The 26,080-nt window shown below is 40.7% G+C and overlaps 1 protein-coding gene across 2 annotated transcripts; it reads right to left on the reverse strand.

The window, feature by feature from the left end:
• Positions 1-11,243: 11,243 nt before the first annotated feature.
• ZNF599 (zinc finger protein 599) lies at positions 11,244-25,666 on the reverse strand. 2 transcript variants are annotated; one of them, XM_024734099.1, is made up of 4 exons: positions 25,572-25,666; positions 23,147-23,273; positions 21,081-21,176; positions 11,244-13,578 (listed from the first exon to the last, which is right to left on the reverse strand). In XM_024734099.1, the coding sequence occupies exons 2-4, from the start codon at positions 23,178-23,180 to the stop codon at positions 12,053-12,055; spliced, it is 1,656 nt and encodes a 551-aa protein (XP_024589867.1). In that variant the 5' UTR covers positions 23,181-23,273; positions 25,572-25,666; the 3' UTR covers positions 11,244-12,052. The 2 variants fall into 2 exon arrangements, with proteins under 2 accessions (XP_024589867.1, XP_024589866.1); XM_024734098.1 differs by having other exon boundaries at positions 25,198-25,660.
• Positions 25,667-26,080: the final 414 nt, after the last annotated feature.

The following is a 26,080-nucleotide window of genomic DNA, read 5'->3' on the forward strand; positions in this document are numbered from 1 at the left end:
AGCAGTCATTTCCCCATTCCTTGATCATTGTTATGGGAGGTTGGAATTTACTAGTCCAGAGCTGTTCCCATTACTTCTCCAGCCTGCTCACCAATTTTGAGAGCACTAGTATCCTGCAACATATCTTCTTAAAATAGTTTTTGTTTTCTACACTGAACCTTGACAGATAATTACAAGGGGGATGGCTTCAAATATAAGTTTCAGATAAAAAAAGGAATAGCCTTACTGGCTTCACAATTTCCTTTCTTGTGACTGGAAAGGTGATACAGATCAGTGATTAGGATTGTATGGACACAGTTGCAAGTAAAGGGCAGTTATATAATTTATATTTCAGATTATGTTCTCTATGGCATTTGATAGTTGTAAGACATTATTTTAAGGAAGAATATTATATTGCTGATATAATTCTGGTATGGAATGAGTAATAGGGTTTCCAACTTTAGACAAAATATTCTACTCTGGTACATATGCTACTTTTAACAGAAAGCTAAGAGGTGAAGGCACATAGCAATTCTCACCAGGTATAGTGGGTTTGGAATGGGATGGTGAAGTTTTAATAATAAGCAGAAATTTATCTTTCCTTTGATTTTGTTTTAGTTATAAGATTTATTTCGACATTCTATGGCATGTTGAAGGATCTTCGAGAGATTTATAATTAAAGGAGTATGGGATGGTATCAAACAAGGATAAGAACATTTATAATTATGGACAGACTGGCCCCTAGAAGTATATTTAGTTGTGCAATAATGGCGGTAGCTTTTTGTTTCTCCCGTGCTCTGTCCTCTGCTCTCCTAAGCACTGATACAGCAAAGATGAAGTAGTCCTTTAATCCCCCAGATTTTATTCGCTTTCACTACACATAGTTTTATGCCATCTTGTTATTTTGTTATGAGGATTCATCCAAATACTCATACTTTGTCATTTAAAAAGCATGAGCATACACGATAATGTTTTACAATTCTTGATTTAAAGTGCCTTCACAATAATACTGAACTAGGAAAAGAAAGCCAGAGACTTAAATATTTGAGATAGTGACGGTTTTAAGAAAGCAGTAAGAGTATATACCTGAGATCATAATGATGTTATAATGTCACCAATGGAGAATCATGCTCAGTCTTATCTCTTAACCATTTCTTGATGTGTATGAAGAGCACAGGCTCTGGAGTCATGTTACCTGGGTATAAAACCAAGTTACGTGTATACTGGCTTTGTATGACCTTGGACAAATTACTTTGCTGCACCATGCCTAAGTTTCTCCATCTGTAAAATGATGATAATAAGATCTCAGGATTATTATGAAGATTAAGTGGGTTAATTGATGTAAGATGCTTATAATGCCTGGTACCTCAAAAGCACTAAAATAAATATTAGCTATTAATTTCATCATCATTATCTTCACATGGCTGCTTCATCATTCTGGTCTCAAATGTCACATCTTCTAGTGGGTCTTCCTAATCACTTGTCACCCATCTACTTACTGTTTCACCTTTTGGGGGGCTCTTACAAGACACTCCCATTTGCTTCCAACAAATCTTCCTTTGGTATTTGAACCATCTTGCAGGGGAATATATTTATTATCCAAAATACTCTGAGGAGACACAAAGGACACTGGATAGGAAAAAGTGAGACAAGAACACAGCAGGGCTGCCGGAAGATGGGAGGGTGTACTACACATGTGTTTTGGAGAAAGAGCAGAATGAAGGAGGCTCCAGGTCCCTGTGGAGAAGAAGTGAGGCTTTGCCCAGTGAGACCAGAAGCCTAAAGGTCTTCAGCATCACCTCTCAGTACAGGGTCCTTTGAAATGAGTGCAACTGCCCTCAGTGTTCCTGAATAGAGTTTACAACCATGTTATTGAAGGTCACTGATGCCTGGAAAGTTGGAGTAGCTTCAGTAGCCTTGGGCTAGTCATATGTTGCTGGAGACAATTGTGCAGTCATTCGTAAAAATCCTGAAAGAACGAAGGCACACATCACTGAGCACTTTGTGGGAGAATAGCTCTGTGTTGGGCACCGAAGGGGAGTCAGATACTACCTTTTAAACAGGATGCAATTGTGTTAGAGAAAAAAATGCCTATGATTTCGTTGATGAAAGAATGACAAGGCTGTGTGGCTTGAGGGGCACAGAAAGTAAGTTCTGGCATTAAAGATGAATAGGGAAAAAATTATAATGGTAACAGTGTCGCTAGCAGCAGTATTTTAGTCTCATGGCTGTATACAGTGCACTGTGTACCTGCACTGTATGCTGAGAACTTTGTATGCAGCATTCAAGCAATTAAATATTCCCAGCTCTGGACCCAAATTCCCAGGTTTGAATCAGCCTATTGGTACTGACACTTGCTTTTCATTAATCTTAGAAAAGTTACTTCATTTCTCAAGCTTTGATTTCAGCATCAAAACAAAAATAATTCCCACTTCACCAGGTGGTTGTGAGAGTTTATTTATTCATAAAGCAAACAACGGAGTGATTGGCACATGTAAGTTGTTTGGTGTGTTTTTCTTTTATTAATCCTCCCACAAATGCTATAATCTTTTCTATGGCACAGTCAGCAACCTGAGACTCAGGCAGCACTAGCAAATCTCCCAGAGTCACACATCTCAGGAACACAGGCTGAATTTGAACATCCAGTGAAAGACATACAGTTGCCTCCTGGCAATACTGTCTCTCAGAAGATCAAGGTTCTCTTTGCAATCTCACATGTCCTCTCATGCCTCCTTGAACAAAAAATATTCCCTTTGACCATGTGGTTCGTTCAGCCTAGAGTGTTTCCAATATCTATCAAGTTCACCTGCCAGAAGGATGACTGCCTACCTTACAAAGTTCACTTTAGGTGTCTGACAATAATTCCTCAGGCAAAAATGGAGAAAATGAGAGATTAAAAAAAAGTAAGGCACTTGGAAAACAAAGAGCAAGTTGGCAGAAGTTCCTCCTTTCCAGTAATTACTTTAAATGTAAATGGATGAAACTCTCCAATCAAAAGACAGAGACTGGCAGAATGGATTAAAAAGCCAAACATTATCCAGCTACATGCTGTCTATGAGTGACTCACATTAGATCCAAAGACACAAATAGGTTGAAAGTGAAACAGTGGAAAAAGCTATTTTATGCAAATAGTAACAAAAAAAAGAGCTGTGGTGCCTATACTAATACAAGACAAAACAGACTTTAAATCCAAGATTACAAGTGACAAAGAAGGTCATTATATATTAATAAAATGTCAACACAGCAAGAAGATATAGCAATTATAAGCATTTACACATTTAATAACAGATCCATCAAAATATATAAAGCAAACATGGAAAGAATTGAATGGAGAAACAGTTCTACATTAATAATGAGAGATTTCAATACCCCACCTTCAATAATGGATAGATCAACCACATGGAAGGTAGGTAAAGAGACAGAGAACTCAAGTCAATAAACGAACTACATCTAACAGATAAATGACACTCCACCCCCAAAGTGCAAAACACACATTCTTCTCAAGTGCATGTGAAACATTCTCCCAGGATAGATTATACATTAGGCCACAAAACAAGTATCAATAGATTTTAAATGATTGATATCATCATACAAAGTAACTTCCTTGACTACAGCCAAATGAAATTAGAAATTAATAGGAAAACTGGAAAATTCACAAATATGTGGAAATTAAACTGCACACTCTTAAACAACTGTTATGGTCTGAAAATTCATATGTTGAAATCCTACTGCCCAATGTGATGGTATTAGGAGGTGGGGCATTTGAGAGTTGCTTAGGTCAGGAGGGTGGAGTCCTCATGAATTGGATTAGTGCTCTTATAAATGAGAGCCCACAGAACTTCCTAGCCCATTTTGCCATGTGAGGACTCAGTGAGAAGTCTGCAACCAGAAAGACAGCCTGACAATTCTGGCACACTGATCTCAGACTTTCAGCCTCAAGAACTGTGAAAAATAAATTTCTGTTGCTTATAAGCTACCCATTCTCTTGTATTTTGCATAGCAGGCTGAATGGACTAAGACAAAAATCCATGTGTCAAAGAAGAAATCACAAATTGAACCAGAAAATATTTAAAGACTTATGAAAATGAAAACACAACATACCAAAATTTATGGTACACAGCAAAAACAGTGCTAGGAGGGAAATTTATAGCAGTAATCACCTATATAAAAGAGATCTGAAATCAATAACCTAACTTCACACCTTCACAAACTACAAAAAGGACAAACTAAACCAAAAGCTACAGAAAGTAGGAAATAACAAAAAACAGGGTAGAGATAAGCCAAATGGACAAAAGAAAAACAACAGAGAAAATCAATGAAACCAAACGTTGGCTCTTTGAAAAGATCAACAAAATTATTAAACCTTTACCTAGACTAACAAAGAGGAAAAGAGAAAACACAAATAACCAAAATCAGAAATGAAATTGGAGATGTTACCACCAACCTTACAAAGATAAAGAGGATTATAGTACAATATTGTGAACTATACACCAACAAATTAGATAACCAAGCAAAAATGGAAAAATTCCTTGGAACAGAAATTACCTATACTGACTCAAGAAGAAATAAAATATTTCAAAAGACCTATAAGAAGTAAAGAGATTGAATCAATAATCAAAAACCTCCCGACAGAGAACAGTTCTATACCAGACTGCTGCACCAGTGAATTCCACCAAACATTTAATGAAGAATTAACACCAGCCTTTCTCAAACTTCCAAGAAATTGAAGAGGAGGAAACACTCCATAACTTATTCTATGAGGCCAGTATTTTTCTGATACCAAAGCCAGATAAAGACATCACAGGGAAAGAAAATTACAGACCAATATCCTTTATGAATATAGATGTAAAAATCCTCAACAAAATATTAGCAGATTGAATCCAACAGCATATTAAAAGGTTTACTCCCCAGGACCCAGCAATACAAGGGTGGTTCAACATAAGAAAATCAATGTAATCCTTCCCACTAATAAAATGAAGGAAAAAACCCCCACATGATCATCTCAATTTATGCAGAAAAGGCATTTGACAAGATTCAACGAACTTTCAGGATAAAAATGCTCAGAAAACTAGGAATAGAGGGAAAATTCCTCAATATGATAACGTTATTTGTGAAAAACCTACAGCTAACATCATACTCAAAGGTGAAAGACCGAAAAATCAGAAAAAGACAAGGAAGGAGACCTGCTTTCACAGTTGCTATTAAGCATTGTACTTGAAGTTCTACCCAGAGCTATAAGACCAGAAAAAAAACGTCATCCAAAGTGGAAAGGAAGTTGTAAAATGATCTCTTTTTTTTTTTTTTTGCAGATGACATTATCCTCCTATACATTAAAAATCCCCAAGAACTCACAAAAAATAATAAAGCTAATAAATGGATTCAGCAAAGTTGCAGGGAAAATCAATACCCCAAAATCATTTGTGTATCTATAGAATAGTAGTGAACAACCCAAAAAGGAAATTAGGAAGCTCCTTCTATTTACAACAGTACCTACAAGGATAAAATATGTAGTAATAAATCTAACCAAGAAGGTGAAAGATTTGAATGCTGGAAACTAAAAATACATTGCTGAATGAAATTAAAGACCTAAATAAATGGAAAGATGTCTCATGTTCAAAATAAAATAGGAAGACTCAGCATTGTTAAGATATCAATATTACCCAAAGGGATAAGAGATTTAATGCAATTCTTATCAAAATTCCAACAGCCCTTATTGCAGAAATGGGAAAGCCAATCCCCAAATTCATATGAAATTGCAAAGGCCCCCAAATAGCCAAAACAATTCTTTAAAAGAATAAAGTTGGAGGACTCATTATCCAACTTCAAAACTTAACAGTGTGGCACTAATATAGGGACAGACGTACAGACCAATGAAATAGATTAGAGATCCCACAAATAAACTCTCACATATATGGTCAATTAATTTTCAACAAGGATGATAGGACCATTCAAGGGGAAAGGACAATCTCTGAAAAAACTGCAGAGGAGGAAACACTTCCTCATTCTATAATGCCAGAATTGCCTTGATACCAAAATCAGACAAAGACACCATAAGAACACAAAACCAAAACCAAAACTATAGACCAATATCCGTTATGAATATGGATGCAAACATACTCAGAATACTAGCAATAGACACTTCTCCAAAGAATATATATAAATGGCTAATAAGCACATGAAAAAATGGTTAGCATAATTAGTCATTAGAGAAATGCAAATCAAAACCTCAGTGAATTGCTTCTTGGCCTTTTGGCTAAGATCAAATGCAAAACCACGAGATACAAGTTAACACTGCCAGGATGGCTATAGTAGAAAAAAAAAAGAAAAGAAAAGAGAAAGAAAGGCAAGTAAGTGTTGGTGACATTGTGGAGAAATTGGGACCCTTTGTGCATTGCTTGTGGGAATGTAAAATGGTACAGCCATTGTGGAAAACAGTATGGTGGTTCCTCAAGAAGTTAAATATATTTATAGAATTATATTTTTAAGCAGTTCCAATTCCAGATATACATTCAAAAGAGTTGAAAGCAAAAATAAAAACAAAAAACAAAAATTAAAAAAGAGTTGAAAGCACAGACCCAATTGATTAGGACTCAGATAACTGCTCATGGATATTTATAGCAGCATTATTCACAGTATCCATAAAGGCAAAAAGCAACCCAAATTTTCATCAACAGATGAATGGATAAACAAAATGTGGCACATACATACAAGGGAATATTCTTCAACCTTAAAAGGAATGGAATTCTATACAGGCTACAATACAGATGAACCTTGGAAACATTATGCTAAGTGAGATAAGCCATACACAAGAGGACAAATGTTTTATGATTCTATTTATATGAGATACCTAGAATAGGCAAATTCATACAGACATAAAGTAGAATATAGGTTACCAGAGACTGGGGGCAGGGTGGGAAGGGGAGTCATTTTTTAATTGATACCGAGTTATTGTTTGGGACGATGAAAAGTTTCTGTAAATGGATAGTGCTGGTGGATGCACAACATTATGAATGTATCAATACTTAATACTATTTTTTTTTTTTTTTTTTTTTTTTTTTTGCGGTACGCGGGCCTCTCACTGCTGTGGCCCCTCCCGTTGCGGAGCACAGGCTCCGGACGCGCAGGCTCAGCGGCCATGGCTCATGGGCCCAGCCGCTCCGCGGCATGTGGGATCTTCCCGGACCGGTTAAAGTACCTAGTTAAAGACAGAACTGAGGGGCTTGGTCCTACAAGCAATCCAGTTATGCTTCCATATATCAGACCAATGCAAATAGAAGAAACATGGATAGATTACTATTTGTAACTGTACAAATAGTGTAGCCTTGATAAGGTTTCATTTTATCAAAACATAAAAGTTGATCACAGTGATCACTTGAACCCCTAGGAGACATATATGAGGGCAGACCCACAGGTGCCTAAATGCAGAGAATTGAGAGAGGTCTTGATGGTCCTTCTGAGGACTCCATCTTTCACAAGCATTGTCGGAGTTGTCAGTTTACATTTGTTTATGTAATTTTTTTTGCAAGAATGCCAGTCTCCCTGCTAGAATATTTACAGAAATACAAAAATATTCCCAAATCACAATGTCTGACATCCAATCAAAAATAAACAGTGATACACAGGAGCAGGAAAATATAACCCAAAATGAGAAGAAAAATCAATCATTTAAAACAGGCACAACATGAAAACATGCTCATCATCACTATTAGAGAAATGCAAATCAAAAATACGAGGTACCACCGCACACTGGTCAGAATGGCCATCATTAAAAAGTCTACAAATAATAAATGCTGGAGAGGGTGTGGAGAAAAGGGAACAATCTTACACTGTTGGTGGGAATATAAATTGGTGCAGCCACTATGGAAAACAGTATGGAGGTTCCTCAAAAAACTAAAAATAACTAAAAAAACTAAAAATAGAGCTACCATATGATACAGCAATCCCAATCCTGGGCATATTCCCAGACAAAACTATAATTTGAAAAGATGCATGCACCCCTATGTTCATAGCAGCACTATTTACGATAGCCAAGACATGGAAACAACCTAAATGTCCATCAACTGATGAATGGATAAAGATGTGGTATACACACACACACACACACACACACACACACACACACACAATGGAATATTACTTAGCCATAAAAAAGAATGAAATAATGCCATTTGCAGCAACACGGATGAACCTAGAGATTATCATACTAAGCGAAGTAAGTCAGAAAGACAAATATCATATGATACCACTTATATGTGGCATCTAAAATACAACACAAATGAACATACCTACAAAACAGAAACAGAGTCACATAGAGAACAGACTTGTGGTTGCCAAGGGAAAGGGGGGCGTGGAGGAGGGAAGGATTGGGAGTTTGGGATTAGCAGATGCAAAGTAGTATATATAGGATGGATAAACAGCAAGGTCCTACTGTATAGCACAGGGAACTATATTCACATCCTGTGATAAAACATAATGGAAAAGAATATGAAGAATATATATATATGTATTACTGAATCACTTTGCTGTACAGCAGAAATTAACATTGTAAATCAACTATATTTCAATAAAAAAAAAACAGGTGCAGAATGACAGATAGTAAAAGTAGAAGACATTAAAACAGAAAAATTTATTCCATATGTCCAAGAAGCTAGAAGAATGAACATGTGAAGTAGAGACATGAAAGACATAAGGAAGACCCTAATCCAACTAAAAGAGATAAAAACTATAAATTATGATATGAAATACACTGGATGGGATGAAGGGGAGAGTGCACATAGAAGAAAAGATTAGGAAACTGGAAGATGTAGCAGTAGAAACTATTCCAAATGAAGCCAAGAGAAAAAAAAAAAACCAAATATAACAAAATTCATCAGTGATCTTTAATAAGCAATCCTCATTATTTGCGAATTCACCTATTCACTGAACTTTATTTGTAACTCCCAAATCAATACTCATAGCATTTTTGCAGTCATTTACAGACATGTGCAGAGTGATAAAAAATTTGAAGTTGCCCATCATGCATGTTACCAGCTAAGGTCAAACACAGTGTCACTCTGCCTTCTGGTGTCAGCTTTCATATTATAAAGTGTCCTTTTCGCAATCTCTTTAGTGCCACACTTTTTTGAATTTTTGTGCTTTTTGGGTGATTTTGCTGTTGAAAATGGCCCCCAAGCACAGTGTTGAAGTGCTGTCTAGGGTTTGTAGTGCAAGAAGGCTATGATAGAGAAAATACACGTGTTAGATAAGCTTCATTCAGTCATGACTTATGCAGCTATTGGCTGTGAGTTCAATGTTAATGAATCAACAATACGGCACATCCAAAACTAGGAAGAGGAAATTCACCAGTCTCTACATGTGGCCACTCCAGAAATGTTAAAAGTGTCAGGGGAAACTCTGACTGAAACTGACTGCCCTGGCCAGGCAAGATAGTAGCCACTTGTATGAGTTACAACAGGAGATCCTGGTAAGGAATGCGGAACTAACAAGCTACCACCAACTGGAAGAATTCGGGAAAGGTCAAAAGGAGAAAGGAGACACAAGTCCATATGTCCTTCCAACCTCCCAGAATCCTTCTCACTGGAATCCATCTTGGCTGAGCAATGCGTGTGCCACAGGAAGGACCCTGAATCAGAATGACTGGCCAGAGACAACCCAGAAACTAACCCCATTTCCATAAAACCCGAGATTGCAAGCCACGTGGCAGAGCAGTTCTCCTGGTCTCCCTTACCCTGTTGCTCTCCACACGGGGAACCCCTTCCCAATAAAGTCTCTTGCTTTGTCAGCATGTGTGTCTCCTCAGACAACGCATTTCCAAGTGTTAGACAAGAGCCCACTCTCGGGCCCTGGAAGGGATCCCCCTTCCTGCAACAAAAGTAACATCTATAGTAGTGTAATGAATCTAAGAAAAAGATGGAAAAGTGGCAAAAGCTGTGGATTCATGAGATGAAGACCGACTAAAAAAAAAACAAAACAAAACTGTACAAGACAGCATTGAAAATACCCACTCCAACCTAAACATCTTTTCATACCCCTAAATACTACATGTTATCCAATCTATCAGGACATCATAAAAGCACAACATGAGGGAGCTTTTTAGCAAAGTTCTCAACACCAACAAAGAAACCACCATGGGACTTCCCTGGAAGTCCAGTGGTTAAGACTGTGTTTCCACTGCAGGGGGTGCGGGCTCAATCCCTGGTCAGGGAACTAAGATCCCACGTGGTGCATGGTGTGGCCTAAATAAATAAATAAAAGAAACCACCATGATGGACTACTGGATGTCTGTCACCATATGCACTATTAGTGTGTTGGCACAGCCTGGGATAATAACAAGCAGACTACTATCATTAACTGTTAGGAAAATGCTTCGCCAGACTGCCTGAAAATTTTCAAAGGCTTTGAAGGTGTTACAGAAAATATAAAGGACAGTGTCAAACACATAATGCATATCACATGGTATATAAGTAAAAAAGGCTTCAATGACATGACGGAAGACATGGAAGAAATTCTGGCAGAGAAGGAAGTGGAACCCACCAACAAAGACCTGGAAGAGATGGCAAAACAAGGCAACAACCTCTCCTTTGGTTTTCCTGGGTCAAGCCAAGGTCAGGAGATTAATCCACTCAGGGCACTGCCCCATCACACATCCTGCAGTTCTATCAAAATCAGAGTTTTAGTTAATGTTTTTAATTTTGGTTAATTTTTAATTGTTTGTAGGATTTTCTTTGCATGACTGTACTGTAGAGCAGTGTACTGTACAGTGTTTACATGTTTATTTTATATGAGTACTGCATATGTGTATTGTTTGTATGTATGACTGAGTGAAAAAGTTAAAGCAGTACAGTAACAATACACAAAAATGATATAATTAAAATATTTTTTATTATAAGGAAATATTGGATGTAACATAAGAAACATTTATTAAATAAGGTATCTTTAAAAACAGAAAAAAATTCCATAGAAGATTACGTATTGGGACTTCCCCGGTGGCGCAGTGGTTAAGAATCCACTGCCAATGCAGGGGACATGGGTTCAATCCCTGCTCCGGGAAGATCCCACATGCCACAGAGCAACTAAGCCTGTATGCCACAACTACTGAGCCCACATGCCACAACTACTGAAGCCTGCATGCCTAGAGCCCATGCTCCGCAACAATAGAAGCCACCGCAATGAGAAGCTCATGCACTGCAACAAAGAGTAGCCCCCGCTTGCCACAACTAGAGAAAGCCCATGCACCACAACGAAGACCCAATGCAGCCAAAAAATTAAAAACTAAATAAAAAGATTATGTACTGATTGGTTGATGAAAATGTGAACAGAGGCTCTCAGGAACTTAAACCTGTATTGCCACTAGGAGCAATGGTTCAGTATTCACTAGTTCAGTGTTTGTGGTGAATTTATAGAATATAACTACCATGAATTAGAAGAATTGACTGCATATGTAGGTGTGTATGTATATGTATTTCATCACTCAGGCCTTATATTCAAGGGTAGACATGACAGTGTTTTGTAACAAAGATCTTTTAATAAATGTTAGCAGAGCTGCCCCAATGGTCCAATTCTCCTGACTATGGATATATAAGAAAACACATAAAGGTGATGAGGCCTTTTGATCTCTCCCTCTTCATCCCCTCTGCATGTGCACACACACAATTGACAAATTGTCATAGCCTGGCAGGGAAATCAGAACGCAGCCACACATGCATTTCTCTTTCCTTTCTTCTACATCTCTTTGTTCTTTTAAAATACTCTTGAGATGGATTTATAGTATAAACATAGGAAGAACTGTTGCTGACATTTTCCTCAAATGCATGACAACCACTGAGTCTCTCTCGTGGATGATTCTCAGGTGTAGTGTAGAGCTGCTGGCTGGGTCAATTTCTAGATGACCTGCCACAAAAAGCTTTCACAGAGATGAAAATTATGATGTTTCTCTTCAGATACTGAGTAAGATATTTCTCTGGCCAAAAGACTTCCCTGAATAGTTATACTCAAAAGGAAAGGTATTTCACCAGTATGAGTTCACTAAAATTGACTGAAGTGAACACATTTGCAAAAGGCCTTGTTACGTCTTTTAAACTCTGGTGTGAATCTTTCGATGGTGAATGAAGGATGAACTATGGCTGAAGGCCTTCCCACATTCACCACATTCAAAGGGCTTCTCTCCAGTGTGAGTTCTCATGTGTTGAGTTAAGGCAAAGTTGTCACAAAAGGCCTTTTCACATTCTTTGCACTCATAGGGTTTTTCTCCAGTGTGGATCCTATTATGCCGAACAAAATTTGCAGGTTGGGTAAAGGCCTTTCCACATTCTCTGCATACATAAGGCTTTTCTCCAGTGTGAATCCTCATGTGGCGAGTAAAGGAAGAGCTATAGTAAAATGCTTTTGCACACTCTTTACATTCCAAGGGTTTTTCTCCACTATGGGTCCTATTATGTCGGATAAAAACAGAATGGTGTGTAAAGGCCTTTCCACATTCACTGCACTCGTAGGGCCTCTCACCAGTGTGAATCCTCATGTGTTGAATTAAGGAAGAGCTGTCACAAAAGGCTTTCCCACATTCTTTGCACTCAAAGGGCTTCTCTCCAGTATGGGTCCTCTTATGCCGAATGAAAGTGGAGCGGTGAGTAAAGGCCCTTCCACATTCGCTGCACTCATAGGGTTTCTCTCCAGTGTGAATCCTCATGTGTTGAGTGAAGGATGAGTTCAGGCAGAAAGCTTTTCCACATTCTTTGCACAAAAAGGGTTTTTCTCCTGTGTGGGTCATATTATGCTGGATAAAAGTGGAGCGGTGAGTAAAGGCCTTTCCACATTCACTGCACTTGTAAAGTTTCTTTCCAGTGTGAATCCTCACGTGTTGAGCAAAGGAAGAGCTGTAGTAAAAAGCTTTCCCACATTCTTTGCACAAAAAGGGCTTTTCTCTAGTGTGAGTCATATTATGCTGGATGAAAGAGGAACGGTGGGTGAAAGCTTTACCACATTCTTTGCACTCATAGGGCTTGTCTCCAGTGTGAATACGCTGGTGCTCTGTGAGGTGAGACCTGCGTTTGAAGGCCTTCCCACACTCAATACACTTGTATGGCTTTTCCCCAGTATGAAACCTCATATGTCGAATGAAGTCTGCCATATAACGACAGGCTTTCCCACATTCACTGCATTCATACGGCTTCACTCCAGCGTGAATCTGTTGATGCCGAACAAGGGCCCAATTCTTGCTAAAACCTTTTCCACATTCCTTGCATCTGTAGAGATTATTCCTTGCATCAATAACAGGGTCTCCTCCTGGTTCTTGGGAATCACGTTCATGCAGAGCATCTCGTGTAGTGACTCGCTCCTGTAAAACCCTTAAATAAAGACTATCATCTGTCTCAAAGTCATCATGTTTATGGCTCAACTTCCTAGGGCATGTCTCCTTGTGGATGTCTGTTCCTGGCCTCAAGTTCCCTTCCTGCATTTCTGACAGTTTTTCCTGATCCCTTGCTTGCTCCAGCCTGGAATGCCTTGAGGCTCCATGTGTCACTCGTTCCTCAAAAGGGGCTCCCTCAGTGAGGACCAGGTGAGAAGCAGTAAGCTCTGTGATCTCAGGTTTTGCTTTTTCACCTGAAGGAAATCCAATATAAGAAAGGTGCCTATTAGTGATGTCAACACAGAACAAAATAAATTACCACTTTAGTGGAAGAATGAAGGTGAAAATAAAGCCTCTACTGTCTATGGCATTTTTACATCTTTTAAACCCAGGTTTAAAATTTCTTTCTTTACTGATCCTTGGACTCTTGACATCTTTAAAAGGTAACCCAGGAGGAAAATCTGGTACAGAATAGAAAATCTGGAGTGGAGACTCCTCCTCACTCTCCAGAATGGGGTAGGGTGGACAGAGTAATGATAATGACTGTGTTCCAACGTCTCATAGTGCTATGACAGCACAGGGAAGGTGGACCTAACTTGGCCCAGATGGAAGACAGAAAGAGGTCAGTGGAGGCTACCTGGACAAGGTGCTACATGAGCTTATTTCTAAAGATGAGTAGGAATTCCCTGACAGAGGGATGAGGAGAAAAATTGTAGCAGATGACTGAAAGTACAAAGGTTCAGGGTTTTGAGAGAATGTTGAATGCCAGGCAAAGAGAAGAGGATGACAGGATGGTGGAGAGGGAGGCAGGGAAAGAGGAGAAACAAAATCTTAGGATTCTGGAGTGTGTGAAAGTTGGGGCAGGGGCAGTGATAAGCAACTGGGTGCAAATATTGAGTCTATTATATCTAGTAAAGACTAGGTGAACAAACTCAAAATAGACAACATTTAGATGAAGTAAACCAGAAAACATCACATTAATGAAGATTTATATGAAAAGAGGTTAATAATATAAAGTTGCCAATTTCCTTCAAATTCATCTATAAATTTAATACTACTTCAGATAAATCCCAGTAGGGTTTTTCATGGTTATTGGCAAGCTGATTGTGGAATTTATATAAAATAACAGAGAGACCAGGATATCTCTGAAGAAGACTAAAGCAAGGGGACTTGCCCTTTGAGGAATTAGGATTATGATGAAATCATATACACCATGGCAGTGTGATGTAGCATAGATATAAGATAAGCTGTCAAATCGTCAAAGGAAAAAACAGAATTGGGAGCTCAGAAATGTATATATGGAACTTTGATATATGACAAAAGCAGCAGAGACGCCAGTGGAAAAAGGAAGGAATACAGGAAGTCGCCTACATACGAACCTTCAAGTTGTGAACTTTCAAAGATGTGAACAAGGAGCTTACTAATGAAGACTGGATGGAATTGGAGGCTCAGAGAAAGAATGAAGAGGGACAACAGGAAGAAGAAGTAACTGAAGAACCAAAGAGATTCATGACGCAGGAAATGGCAAGGGAATTTTCTTTATTTGAGGAGGCACTGTTAGTCTTTGAGGCACAGGACCCAAACGTAAACAGTACACAAAGGTTGCAGCAGCCATTCAGAATGCAATCCAGTGCTACCGTGTCATCTATGACAAGAAAACAATAGCTACTATCCAGACATCATTGGATCATTTTTTTCAAGAGGGTAGACAGAATTGAATCCAGCACGGAACCAGAACCTGTGCCATCAACGTCAGGTGTGAGTGAAATTGCAGCTTGCCCTTCTCCTATTGCTGATGATCCTTCAGCTCTACCATCTCCCACCTCCTCCAGTCAGTAACTCTTCTTGCCAGTTCACTCTATGCCAGCTCCTGTATACCAGCTACCAGCTGTTGTACTATACGACTGTACTTTTCAAGGTACTGTACTGTAAGATTAAAAATGTTTTCTTTATTTTTTGTGTTTGTTTTTTATGTATTATTTGTGTGAGAAGTCTTGTAAACCTATTACAGTACAGTGCTATACAGCTAATTGTGTTAGTTGGGTACCTAGGCTAACTTTGTCGGACTTACAAACAAATTGGACTTATGAACGTGCTCTTGGAACAGAACTTGGTCATATGTAGGGGGCTTGACTGTATTCAATAAATGAATGTAGAAAAATTATTTGCCACAATGGAAGAAAATGAAATTGTATTTCTATCTTGTACAAAACAAAAAATTAATTCCAGACTGATTAAGACTTAACTGTTAGAAGCTAGAGATTAAAAACTTAACAAATAGTGAAAATGACTATCTTTTAGATCTTGGGGAAAAGGAAGATTTCATAAACATACAGAAGCATTCTTTATAAAAGACTAATCAATCTGACTAAACTAAATATAATTTTTAAAAAGGTAAACAAAGAAAGATGGCTATATTAACATCAGGACTATATTAACAGACTACAGAGCAAAGAAAATGGGACAATGAGGGACATTATATAATGATAAAAAGATTAATCCACCAGGAAGACGTAACAATCCTAAATCTGTATGTACCAAATATAAGAGCCTCAAAATATACAAACCAAAAACTGCATTGAAAGGAGAAATAGACAAAATTACAATGACAGCTGGGGACTTCAACACTCCACACCCAAAATGAAAACTGAACGTATTATGAACTGATATTTCACAGATGTATATTGGCCAATCAACATATGAAGAGATAACTCAAATTTCTTAGATATGAGGGAAGGGCAAATTAAGACTACAGTAAGAGACCATTTTATATTCACCTGATTGAAAAAACTTATCAAGTGTTAGAGAGGGTATGGATCCATGGAATTGTTCATACAAGGCAAGTGAAGTGTAAGTGGGTATAAATAACCATTTTAGAAAACAACAGGGCATCATCTAGTAAAGTTCTCCTTTTGCTTAACTTATAATCCCCAAATTCTAGTCCTAGGAATATTACTAAGAGAAATTCCCACACGTTTGTGAGAACACATGCATGTGAATTTTCATGGCTGTATTGTCTGTGGGTACAAAAAATTAGAAACAAGAAAATTCCCATGAAAATGGATGAATACATTGTGTTATACTAATATAAATGACCATAGAAGAAAAAAATGAGTAAACTATAGCTTCATGCATCATGAATCTTAGTAATGTACTGTTAAATGAAAAGTACAAATCCTATACACCAACATAAATGGATACTTTTTATAGTATTCAAATAAGAAAGCAAAACATACACACACAAGTACGATGAACAATCTTTATTTTTTTGAGAATGTCAGTTGTTTTTTATTTTTTATTTTTGCGGTACTCGGGCCTCTCACTGTTGTGGCCTCTCCCATTGCAGAGCACAGGCTCTGGACGCGCAGGCTGAGTGGCCGTGGCTCACGGGCCCAGCCGCTCTGCAGCATGTGGGATCTTCCCGGACCGGGGCACGAACCCGTGTCCCCTGCATCGGCAGGCAGACTCTCAACCACTGCGCCACCAGGGAAGCCCGAGAATGTCAGTTTTTAATGGCATTATAAAAATGATATGTACAATACATACCTAAAATTTAAATTGTGGTAAAATACACATAACCTAAAATTTACCATTTTGAAACCATCTTAAAAAGTAATGGATAGAATAATTAGATGAAGTGGACAAATTCCTTAAAAGACTCAAATTACCAAAACTGATACAAGAAAAAACAGAATATCTGAATAGCCCTGTATTTACTCAAAAAACAAATTTTGGTATGGACTGAATGTTTGTGTTCCACCAAAATTCATGTGTTGAAGCCCTAACCTCCAATGTGTATTTGGAGATAGGGACTTTACAGAAGTAATTAAGGTTAAATGAGGTCATAAGGGTAGGGACCTGAGAGGATTAGTATCCTTATAAGATACACCAAGGGACTTCCCTGGTGGTCCAGCGATTAAGACTCCTCACTCCCAATGCAGGGGGCCCAGGTTCGATCCCTAGTCAGGGAACTAGATCTCGCATGCTACAACGAAAGATCCCTCATGTCATAACTAAAGATCCCTCATGCTGTAACTAAAGATCCCGCACGCCACAACTAAAGATTCTGCATGCCACAACTAAAAGATTCCCACGTGCCGGAACTAAAGATCCCGCACGCTGCAACTAAGACCCAACACAGCCAAATAAATAAATAACTAAATATTAAAAAAAAAAAAAAAAAAAAAAGAAGAGACACCAGAGAACTCTCCTTCTCTTCCCCACCACCCCCAGCACCACACACCACACCTAGGAAAGGCCATGGTCTCTTCGTCTTCATATAAGAACACTAATCCCATCATGGGTGCTCCATCCTCATGACCTCATCTAAACCCAATCACCTCCCAAAGGCCCCACATCTTAATTTCATCACATTGGGGTGTTAGAGATTCAACATACAAATTTTGGGAGGACACAGACATTCAGTTCATAACAAGGTTACATGAGAAAATGTAAATCAATCATCACAGTGCATGGCAAGTGTTCTGTAAATTTTAGACCACTGTCTCCTATCATTATCACAGTTGTTGCATTTGTCCATCAGAATGTCAACAATAACCTGTAAGAACATTTTTAGTACTGTGGTGCTGAGAAATACACCTACTCAAAGAGTAAAGGGGCAGATACCACCTGCTTACTAGTATCTGAAGCAATGAGGACTCTTACACGTGGCCGGTGGGAATGTGAAACAGTGCAGTCACTTTGAAACTGATTGATGGCTTCTTTTAAAGCTAATCATGTAACTACACCATGATCCAGCCAGTCCACTTGTATGTATACTCCCAACAGAAATGCATGCTTATAGCCAACAAAAAATATGATCAAGAATATTCATAGCAGCATTCTTCATAATATTCCAAAAAAGGAGAACAGCCAAATGTCCATCAACAGGAAAACAGGTATATATAATCTATTAATTCATTGAGATATTGCACAGCGAGAAACTAACTCCAAATATATGCAACCACATGGGTAAATTCCAGAGTCATAATGATTATCAAAAGAAGACAGAGATAGCAATATTGTGTACTGTGGAGTTCCATTTATAAACCTTCAAAACTAATCTATGGTGACAGAGTCTAAACACTGGTTACTTTTGTGGAAGGGGATATTAATAAGGAGAGAAGTACAAAAAGCCTGAGAGGTGCTGGAAATACTATATTTCTTATCCTGTGTGGTGGATACTCTGGCTTATATATATGTAAAATTTCATGATGATGAACTTTAAGATTTGTACATTCACTATGTGTAAATTACCCCTCGGTACAAAAATTACAGAAAATAGTAAAGGGGAGGTCTGTGTAGATGTCTCTTCTGAGAATGAGAAAAGTCCTCGAAGAAGCTTGGTAGTTCAGCTGAAATAAAGTCAACAACTTTCGGAGGGCACTGGAGAGCCAAGAGCATTTTTTTTTTAAAATGTTTCCCTCAAGTGTCAGAAACTTGACCACGTTTTTTATGTTGAGTAGAGAGAAGATGGAGATATACAAGAGGTAGGAAATAAATGAAGATGCACATTCCCTGATACAGTGGACAGACTCATGTATGGTTCCCCATAATCCCTGCCTCATGGTGTTCACACAGTTTTGATGCCCTCTGCCTGAATCCTAGTGGGACCTTGATTTACTTCTAAAGAATAGAATATAACAAAGGTGACAGAATGTAAGATGTAAGAGATAAAGTATATGTGTAAGATCTCTCTTGCTGGAGTCTCTCACACCATTACTTGATTTGAAGAAGTAAGCTGACATGTTGCAAGCGGCCTACGATTGCAGCTTTGCAGAGGACCCAGCTAAGCTGTGCCTGGATTTCTGATCCACAGATGAGAGATAATACATGAGTGATATTTTAATATTAAATAATGAATGATTTTTAATATTGCTATATAGCAACAGATAACTAATACACCTGAGAAGGTAAGTGAAGGTATGACCTAGATGCTGCTTGGGGAATTAGCCACGGCTGGGGATGAGAACTCTTCTGAGAGGTGAGAAGAAACCCACAGGGATAGATCAGTAAGGGTTAGAAGGCAAGAAAAACAAGTGAATGGCCTTTATTTTCAAAATGAACTAGGTCATATGCTGAGATCTCAGTGGCTAGGGAGGTGGTGATATTTGGAATAAGGTGTGAGTAGACGGGGAAGTGGATGTAAGACATAAAGCTGATCAGAGGCACAGAGCAGATATGGGGGGGACCAGTTAGGAATCTGTTAGCATCATGCAGGCAAAAGATGATTATAGCCTGGACTAGGGTGATAGTGCTGGAACTGATGGAATTGATGGAGACGATGGATTCAGGAGAAACGTATGATGAAATATGATCAAGATTCAGGGATGGCTGGATATTGGGAATGATGAAAATGGAGGTGTTGAGGGGTTGTTCAAGTTTGTTTTTGGCTTTCTCAACTTAGTGAATGGCAAGGCCATGAATTGAAATGGAGAGACGAGAGGAATGGGCAAGATCATGAGGTCCTTTTTAGGCATGATGGGTGTGAAGTGCCTCTGAAACATTCAAGTGAAGATGGAGAACTGTGGGAAGGGGTGAAGGCTTGAGACAGACTCAGCAGGGCTGACGAGGCGCTGGCCAGAGATACTCACTGGCTGGCTGAGCAGCCTGAAGGAACCCTAGTGGGGAGAGATCATGACTCTGCGTCAGTGCTATCCACACACTTGAAGTGGAGCTGACAAAGGCAAATGTCCCCTTGAGGTTTTACAAGACAGGAGGGTAGGAAGATGACAAGGCTAGGGACTGCTTCTGAACATCTCATTTACAAATGGAAGGATGGATGCATGCAGGGATGTATAGATAAATAAATGATTGGATGCAGGTAGAAAAGAGTGGGAATGCAAAATATAGTTGGAGGTAGTAATCTGCAGAAAAAGAAAGGACTGTCTTTTCTGAATCTGGAAGGAAGTTTGAGATATCATTGTTCTCTATTCATTATGAGTAATAATATATGAATATTACTAGTAGGTAAATTTATTAAGCCACTAACTTTGGGTCAGGCAATGTCCTAATAAGCAGTTTCAAGTTATCTAATTACATTCCCAAACAATACAGTGATACAGAAACTATTATTACTCTATCTTTTTCTAATATAGGCTAAGTTTAGCAAACTGAGTATATGTTCATCATATCCCTGGTATTTTGTCCTTGGGCACAAGGCTAAACCACATTTCTATGACAAAACACGGAGCCTAATGCCCAGTTCTTGTCAATGGAATGTGAATGGAAGTGACTATGTATGCAAGTGGATATGACTACTCCCCTTCTCTCCTGTTCCTCTTGGCCAGCTGGATGATGCCAGGGCCACCTTACAGCCACATACTGACAAAAGAATACACCTGGGTCCCTGAATAGATATGTGGTACAGAGCTCCCCTGCTGACCCACATTATACCATGGCACAAATGAGAAGAGTCTTAACCAGTTGACCCACCAAGATTTTGGAGTTATCTCTTACAGCAGGTAGCACCAACTCAGCCTTGAGTTGATATCAAAGGCACAGGGAGATCATGCAACTTCCCCAGGGTCATGAGGCTAGTAAGTGGCCAAGTTTACAGCCCATCTCTTACCCAGTATACCACATTTCAACCCTAGTAAAGGCAAAGAGTGTGATGGGATTGGGAAGACAGAGGAAACACAGTTCAAAGTGCTCCATGACCACCTAAGACCCCAGGAAGGCTGCAAAAAAAGAAACTGCCCATGGAATTTCAGATACAGTCATTCCCTGGTAGTCTGCCAGCTGCCATGCCACCCACCTGTACAGGTGCTTCTGGAGAGGCCTCTCTTCACTGTCCTTAGTTCTTGCCCATGCTCCAGTAGGTGAATCAGCTCTGGTTTGGGAACAGGATGCCCTGTGCATGGAGAAATAAATGGGGCATGGGTATATAGGTAAAGACAAAAGGAAAACTCTCAAGTATACCGGAGTGTACACCTTTAACACACCACCATGAAACCCCAGAAAGGGGATGACTCCTTCCAGAAGGTTTTCCCTAATTAAATCAGTAAGATTCAACCTTCCCATGCATCAGAACTACTTAGACATGCCTGGTTCTAAACACAGAACAAATTAAACCAAATCTCTGGGCATAAAAACTGAGCTCTGGTTGTTTTCAAAGCTCCCCAGGTGATTCTGGTGCCCAAGGATGGCTAAAAACACTAGACTAACTCAACTGAGAGTCAGTTATCTGAGGTAGGCCATGACCTAAACTGCTACCCATTCTTAAGAAAAAGCCTTCAATCCAGGTTGGGAAGACAGGGCTGAATGTGGGGACCTGCTGCCTTACTTGCTGCTGCACCATCCTGTGGCCACTTCAAGGATGCTGGCCTGATGATCTGGGCCAAGGAGAGAAAGCAGACAAACAGAGACAACTGGGTTGGTAGATACCAACCCAGGAGCCAGCACCACCTCAGCGCTTCTCATTAAGTGAAGTAATAAACTTTTTTCAGGGTGAAACCTGTATGAGGTGGTTTTCTGGTACATGCAGCCAAATATATTTTGCCAAATTCGAAGGCTAAGGGACAGGAGGACTCTGGAGAGAAGTCAATGACTTAGAAACCAGGACCACAGAAGCTCTGATTAGAAAATCCTGTACTGCAAGCCAGAGTGCACCCAGCTGTCACTGAGCAAATGTTCACTGATGTCTGCCATACGCCTGGCACCAAGCTCAGTGATGGGGCCGTGGAAAAGGGGAACCAGATATTCCTTTGCCTCTGTTGGACCTGAGCTCCCTGACCCCTCAGGGACTTGGCTCGTGTCGGTCCCTCCACCTGGAATACTATTCCCCAGATGTCTCCTTTCAACAACTAATCACAATTGTCATAAAGTAACACTGGATTTACTTCACTGATGACTGACCTCCTGGGAGAGACTATGTGGACACAAGGCTGGGAGAGCCCTGTCAGAGGTAACCATTTCTGGATAAAGTGGACATTTAAGGTTTAGGTGGGAGAACACTTGGGATGTATTAATTTATTATATATAACAAATGCACGTGTGGCACTTGCTATGTTCCCAGTTCTATTCTAAGCCCTTTAAAGATACTAGTTCACTGGGGCTAAGTGGAAGGTTACTATAAAAATATGATAAAACAAAAATAATCGTGGTCCCAGCAAGCTCATGCTGCCGACTCAAGTCTGTGAGTCCTGCGACTGTTCTTTCTGCTGAAGGGGAAATCAGCCAACAGCCTGTGAATGCTGAAGACTCAGCACTAAGCCCAGACTCTCAACAACAGTCAAGAGGCAGGAAAGAAGAGAAAAAGAAATAGCCTTCTCAGATGCCCATCAATGCCATTTGAAAATATGTCTGTGTACTCTCTAAAATTAACTCCCATAGCCTCAGAGAAGCAAGGCACAGGCCTTAGGACATAAGGGACGACTGTGCAGGTACCAGGAGTCAAAGAACTCTTTTAGCTGAGATTGTGTTGCTTGGAAAGATACCAGTAGCACTGATGACAAATAGCTTCCTGTCTGTCTAATTCACCATGTTCTTGGAGAACGTCCCATTAACCACAGGTCCTATTAACTGGGCTCTGAGGACATTTGACCCAATCAAGCTGAATTCCAGATCATGGGAATCTGGAATAAGAATGTCAGATTGAGGTCAGCTTATATTGGACACTTGGGTAAAAGTGTTGAGAAGAACTGCATTTGTTGTACAACAATCCTTGATGCAGAAAAGGAAACCAAGCAAGAGGAGGTTAGATAAGAACATGCTGGGGCTGGAGGGAGAAGGGAAGGCAGGTTCCTCAGGTCTTCTCAACCAGCCATGCTTAGAGAGAGTGGAATGAAAGAGGCTGTGGGTACCACACAGGTGAGGCCTTACCCAGTGAGACCAGGAGGCCACAAGTCTCCAGCATCACCTCCTGGTATAAGGTCCTCTGGGCCAGGTCCAGATGTCTCCATTCCTCCCCAGTGAAGGTTACGGCCACATCTTCAAATGATACCAATTCCTGGAAAGTCAAACAGAAGTGGTGGGGTGCCTGTATGAGTCTACTGCTTGGTTAGTGGCAAAAGTCCAGAGAGACCCAAGGCCTGAATCACTGAGTATCTCTTGAGAACCAAGGTCTGTGCTGGGCTCAGGAGGGAGGTAGATGGTGCCTTTGACAGAATACAAAGGTGCAGGAGAGGAAAGCCACCTATATGGGAATCCACTGGAGAGTGACACAAAACAGTGGTAATCTTGTGTGGACTGTGAGTCCATTACTGTAATTCAAGTAATGATAACACAGCAGCAGCTGAGCCTCACTGGTCTGCACTGTTTGCCTGCACCTAAGGGCTTTAGATGCTGTGTTAAAGCAACTCTAGTGTAAAAGACTCTAGGTCTGGAGCTAGACTTCCTGGGGCTTAAATCCAGCCTTTTGATGCTAATTTCTTTGAGCCTCAATTTCCACATTACCAACTTCACCATGTTGTGGGAATTTAAGTGAAAATGTTCATAAAGCAAACACTGCAGTGCCCAGCACATGTCAGTGCTCAGTGTGTATTTGTGAATTTCATTAATCCTCCTGCAGCCCATGGGGTAAACACCATCACTGTCTCCATTTCACACTCAGCAAATGGGGACTCAAAGTCAAGCTGCCCAGAGTCGTATGTCTAATGAGAAGGGGCAAGATTTGAAACCAGGTCCCTCTGGATCAGGCACGGTGGGGGAGTTAGATTTAAGTATGATGGGAGCCCCAGACGGTCGAATCTTTCATTCATCAACTGCTTACTGAACACCTGGTACAGGCCCAGCACTCTTCTAAGCCTGGGAATAAAGCAGAGAACAGGACTCACACTCTTGTCAAGGAAAGATCCTTGACAAGAAACTAAATAAATGATCAAGATAGTCATATGGCCCTGAGGGCTCCGAAAAAAACCCCAAAAGTGAGTGAGATGACTACAAAGATTATGGGAGACTTTATGATACGGGAGACTCTAGATGGGGCAACTGGGGAAGACCTCTCTGAGTGGATGTGGAACAAGGCTGGAATGAAGTTAGGGAGCAAGTCAGGTGAGGAAATATGGGTAAATAAGAGAAGTTCTGAAGGTGATCTGAGCTATGATGAGAGCAAACAAGGTGGCATGCTGAAGAATAACTTAAGGCCTGTCCATGTGTTTACATGCCTTGAGACACAACATTCCTATGCACTGTCATTAAGGAATACTGTAATGGATTCACTTTTCAAATATAAGTAAATGTGCTAGGAAAATGGGTTCACTGCCATAAGTGGCAAGCCAACTTCACTTGTGGTACCCAGATGGCATCTGCAAAGATAAATTCAGTGACTGGCTTGTCTTCTGGTCTGTCCAGGGAACTTCTACTCCTATTAGCGGAGCAGCAATTCCAAAAACGCTGCTCCCACCTCACCTCTGCTCTAGAGGCTCTCTCATCCCAGACTCCCAGCTTTCAGCTGGGTTGAGGCCCGAGGCAGGGAGGCCTGGGGGTCAGACTCCATCTGGGTGTGAGACTAAGATAATAGCAGGACCAGGAGAGTCCCTCTCTGGAAACCACATCGAGAGTGATGCTCTCTGGGTCCTGCTGAGCACTGAAGGACACACGTCACACGCATATCCTCTCCAGTTCCCTCAACCGAAAGAGAAAAATAGTTAATAGTCCAATTTTAGACCCGAGGGAATGGAGGCCAATCGACAAGCTCAAGGTTAGAGCCAGAAATGGGTGCCTCTCCACACCTGAACCCCTGGCCCGGATTCAGAAGCCTGGGTTGGAAGTGATTAGCACTGTCGTTCCCACACCCCATTCTCACTGGACCTCCAGATCCGAGAGTATTAAGAGGGAAAGGCAAAAGTTCCCGAGATTCCCTATATCATAGCGAGTGGAACCGTGCTGACAGCGACCCCAGCGCACATGGGCCTGCGGAACCCTCCACTCACCAGCTCCGGCGCCGCCATGGGGCCCTGTGGGCAGAGCGGGACGACGAGAGGCGGCGACAAAAGCCGGTCCAGCGGGCTCAGCCGACTCCTCAGGCCAGCCCTGGGCGGGAGCACCTGGGACCTGAGTGTCCGCGGTGTGGGATGCGCACAAGGCCCCGGGAGCCGCCTCCGGGACCTGCGGAGACCAAAAGCTGGGGCCGAGCTCGGAGAGTGCTCGGCTGACAACCCGCTCGAGGGGGGGCGGGTCACGGCTCATACAAAAGCGTAGAGGTGGGTCCCATTCTCCTCGCTGTCCTTTGCTCGGTCTTGAAGACCTTTTTCTGAGAAGCCGCCAATGCCTAGTGCTCCAGCCAGAAAGGCCAGTAAGGACATACCGGCCACTTCCCAACGACGTCCTAAGACCCGACGCCAGAAGCTCCCAAGCTGCAGCAGGGAATACCGGTCTCCGCCGTCCGTCATTGACTCTCCTGCCGCCGCCGACGTTCGAGGCACTGCCTTGTGGGTAACGTAATTTCTGACTGCATCCGGTGAACTGGGGAGCTCACTTCCTGTTTTCTGTGAAAACTGTACCCTGAGGTTCCAAAGAGGGGGCGTGGCCTCGTTTCTTCTTAAAGGCACGCAGATTTCCTCGTCCCTTCAGGCAATGCCCCGCCCTTAAAGGTCTGTAACACGTGACCCATGCCTTGACCTTCCGCACTGTGCTCCTGCCCCAGCGTTTCACCTCTCTGAGCCAGGATTTACAATGAAAAATGAAGATTATTCTTTAAGATAGTAATTTAAAGTGTTCCCCTAATCCGTGGTTTCCAACCCACAGACCACATCAGCATTACCTGGGAACTTGTTACAAATACAAGGCCTCAGATCCCACTTCAGACATTCAGAA

This window comes from Neophocaena asiaeorientalis, unplaced genomic scaffold, assembly GCF_003031525.2.
Source record: "Neophocaena asiaeorientalis asiaeorientalis breed wild unplaced genomic scaffold, Neophocaena_asiaeorientalis_V1.1 scaffold280, whole genome shotgun sequence".
Classification (NCBI taxonomy): domain Eukaryota; kingdom Metazoa; phylum Chordata; class Mammalia; order Artiodactyla; family Phocoenidae; genus Neophocaena; species Neophocaena asiaeorientalis.

Excerpts from the sequence above, each read along its gene's own strand:
- ZNF599 (XM_024734098.1), bottom strand. Across the intron at positions 21,177-23,146 it reads TGGCCTCCTGGTCTCACTGG|GGCATCCTGTTCCCAAACCA; the intron begins GTAAGGCCTCAC and ends CTCCATGCACAG. Across the intron at positions 13,579-21,080 it reads CTCCAGAAGCACCTGTACAG|GTGAAAAAGCAAAACCTGAG; the intron begins GTGGGTGGCATG and ends GATTTCCTTCAG.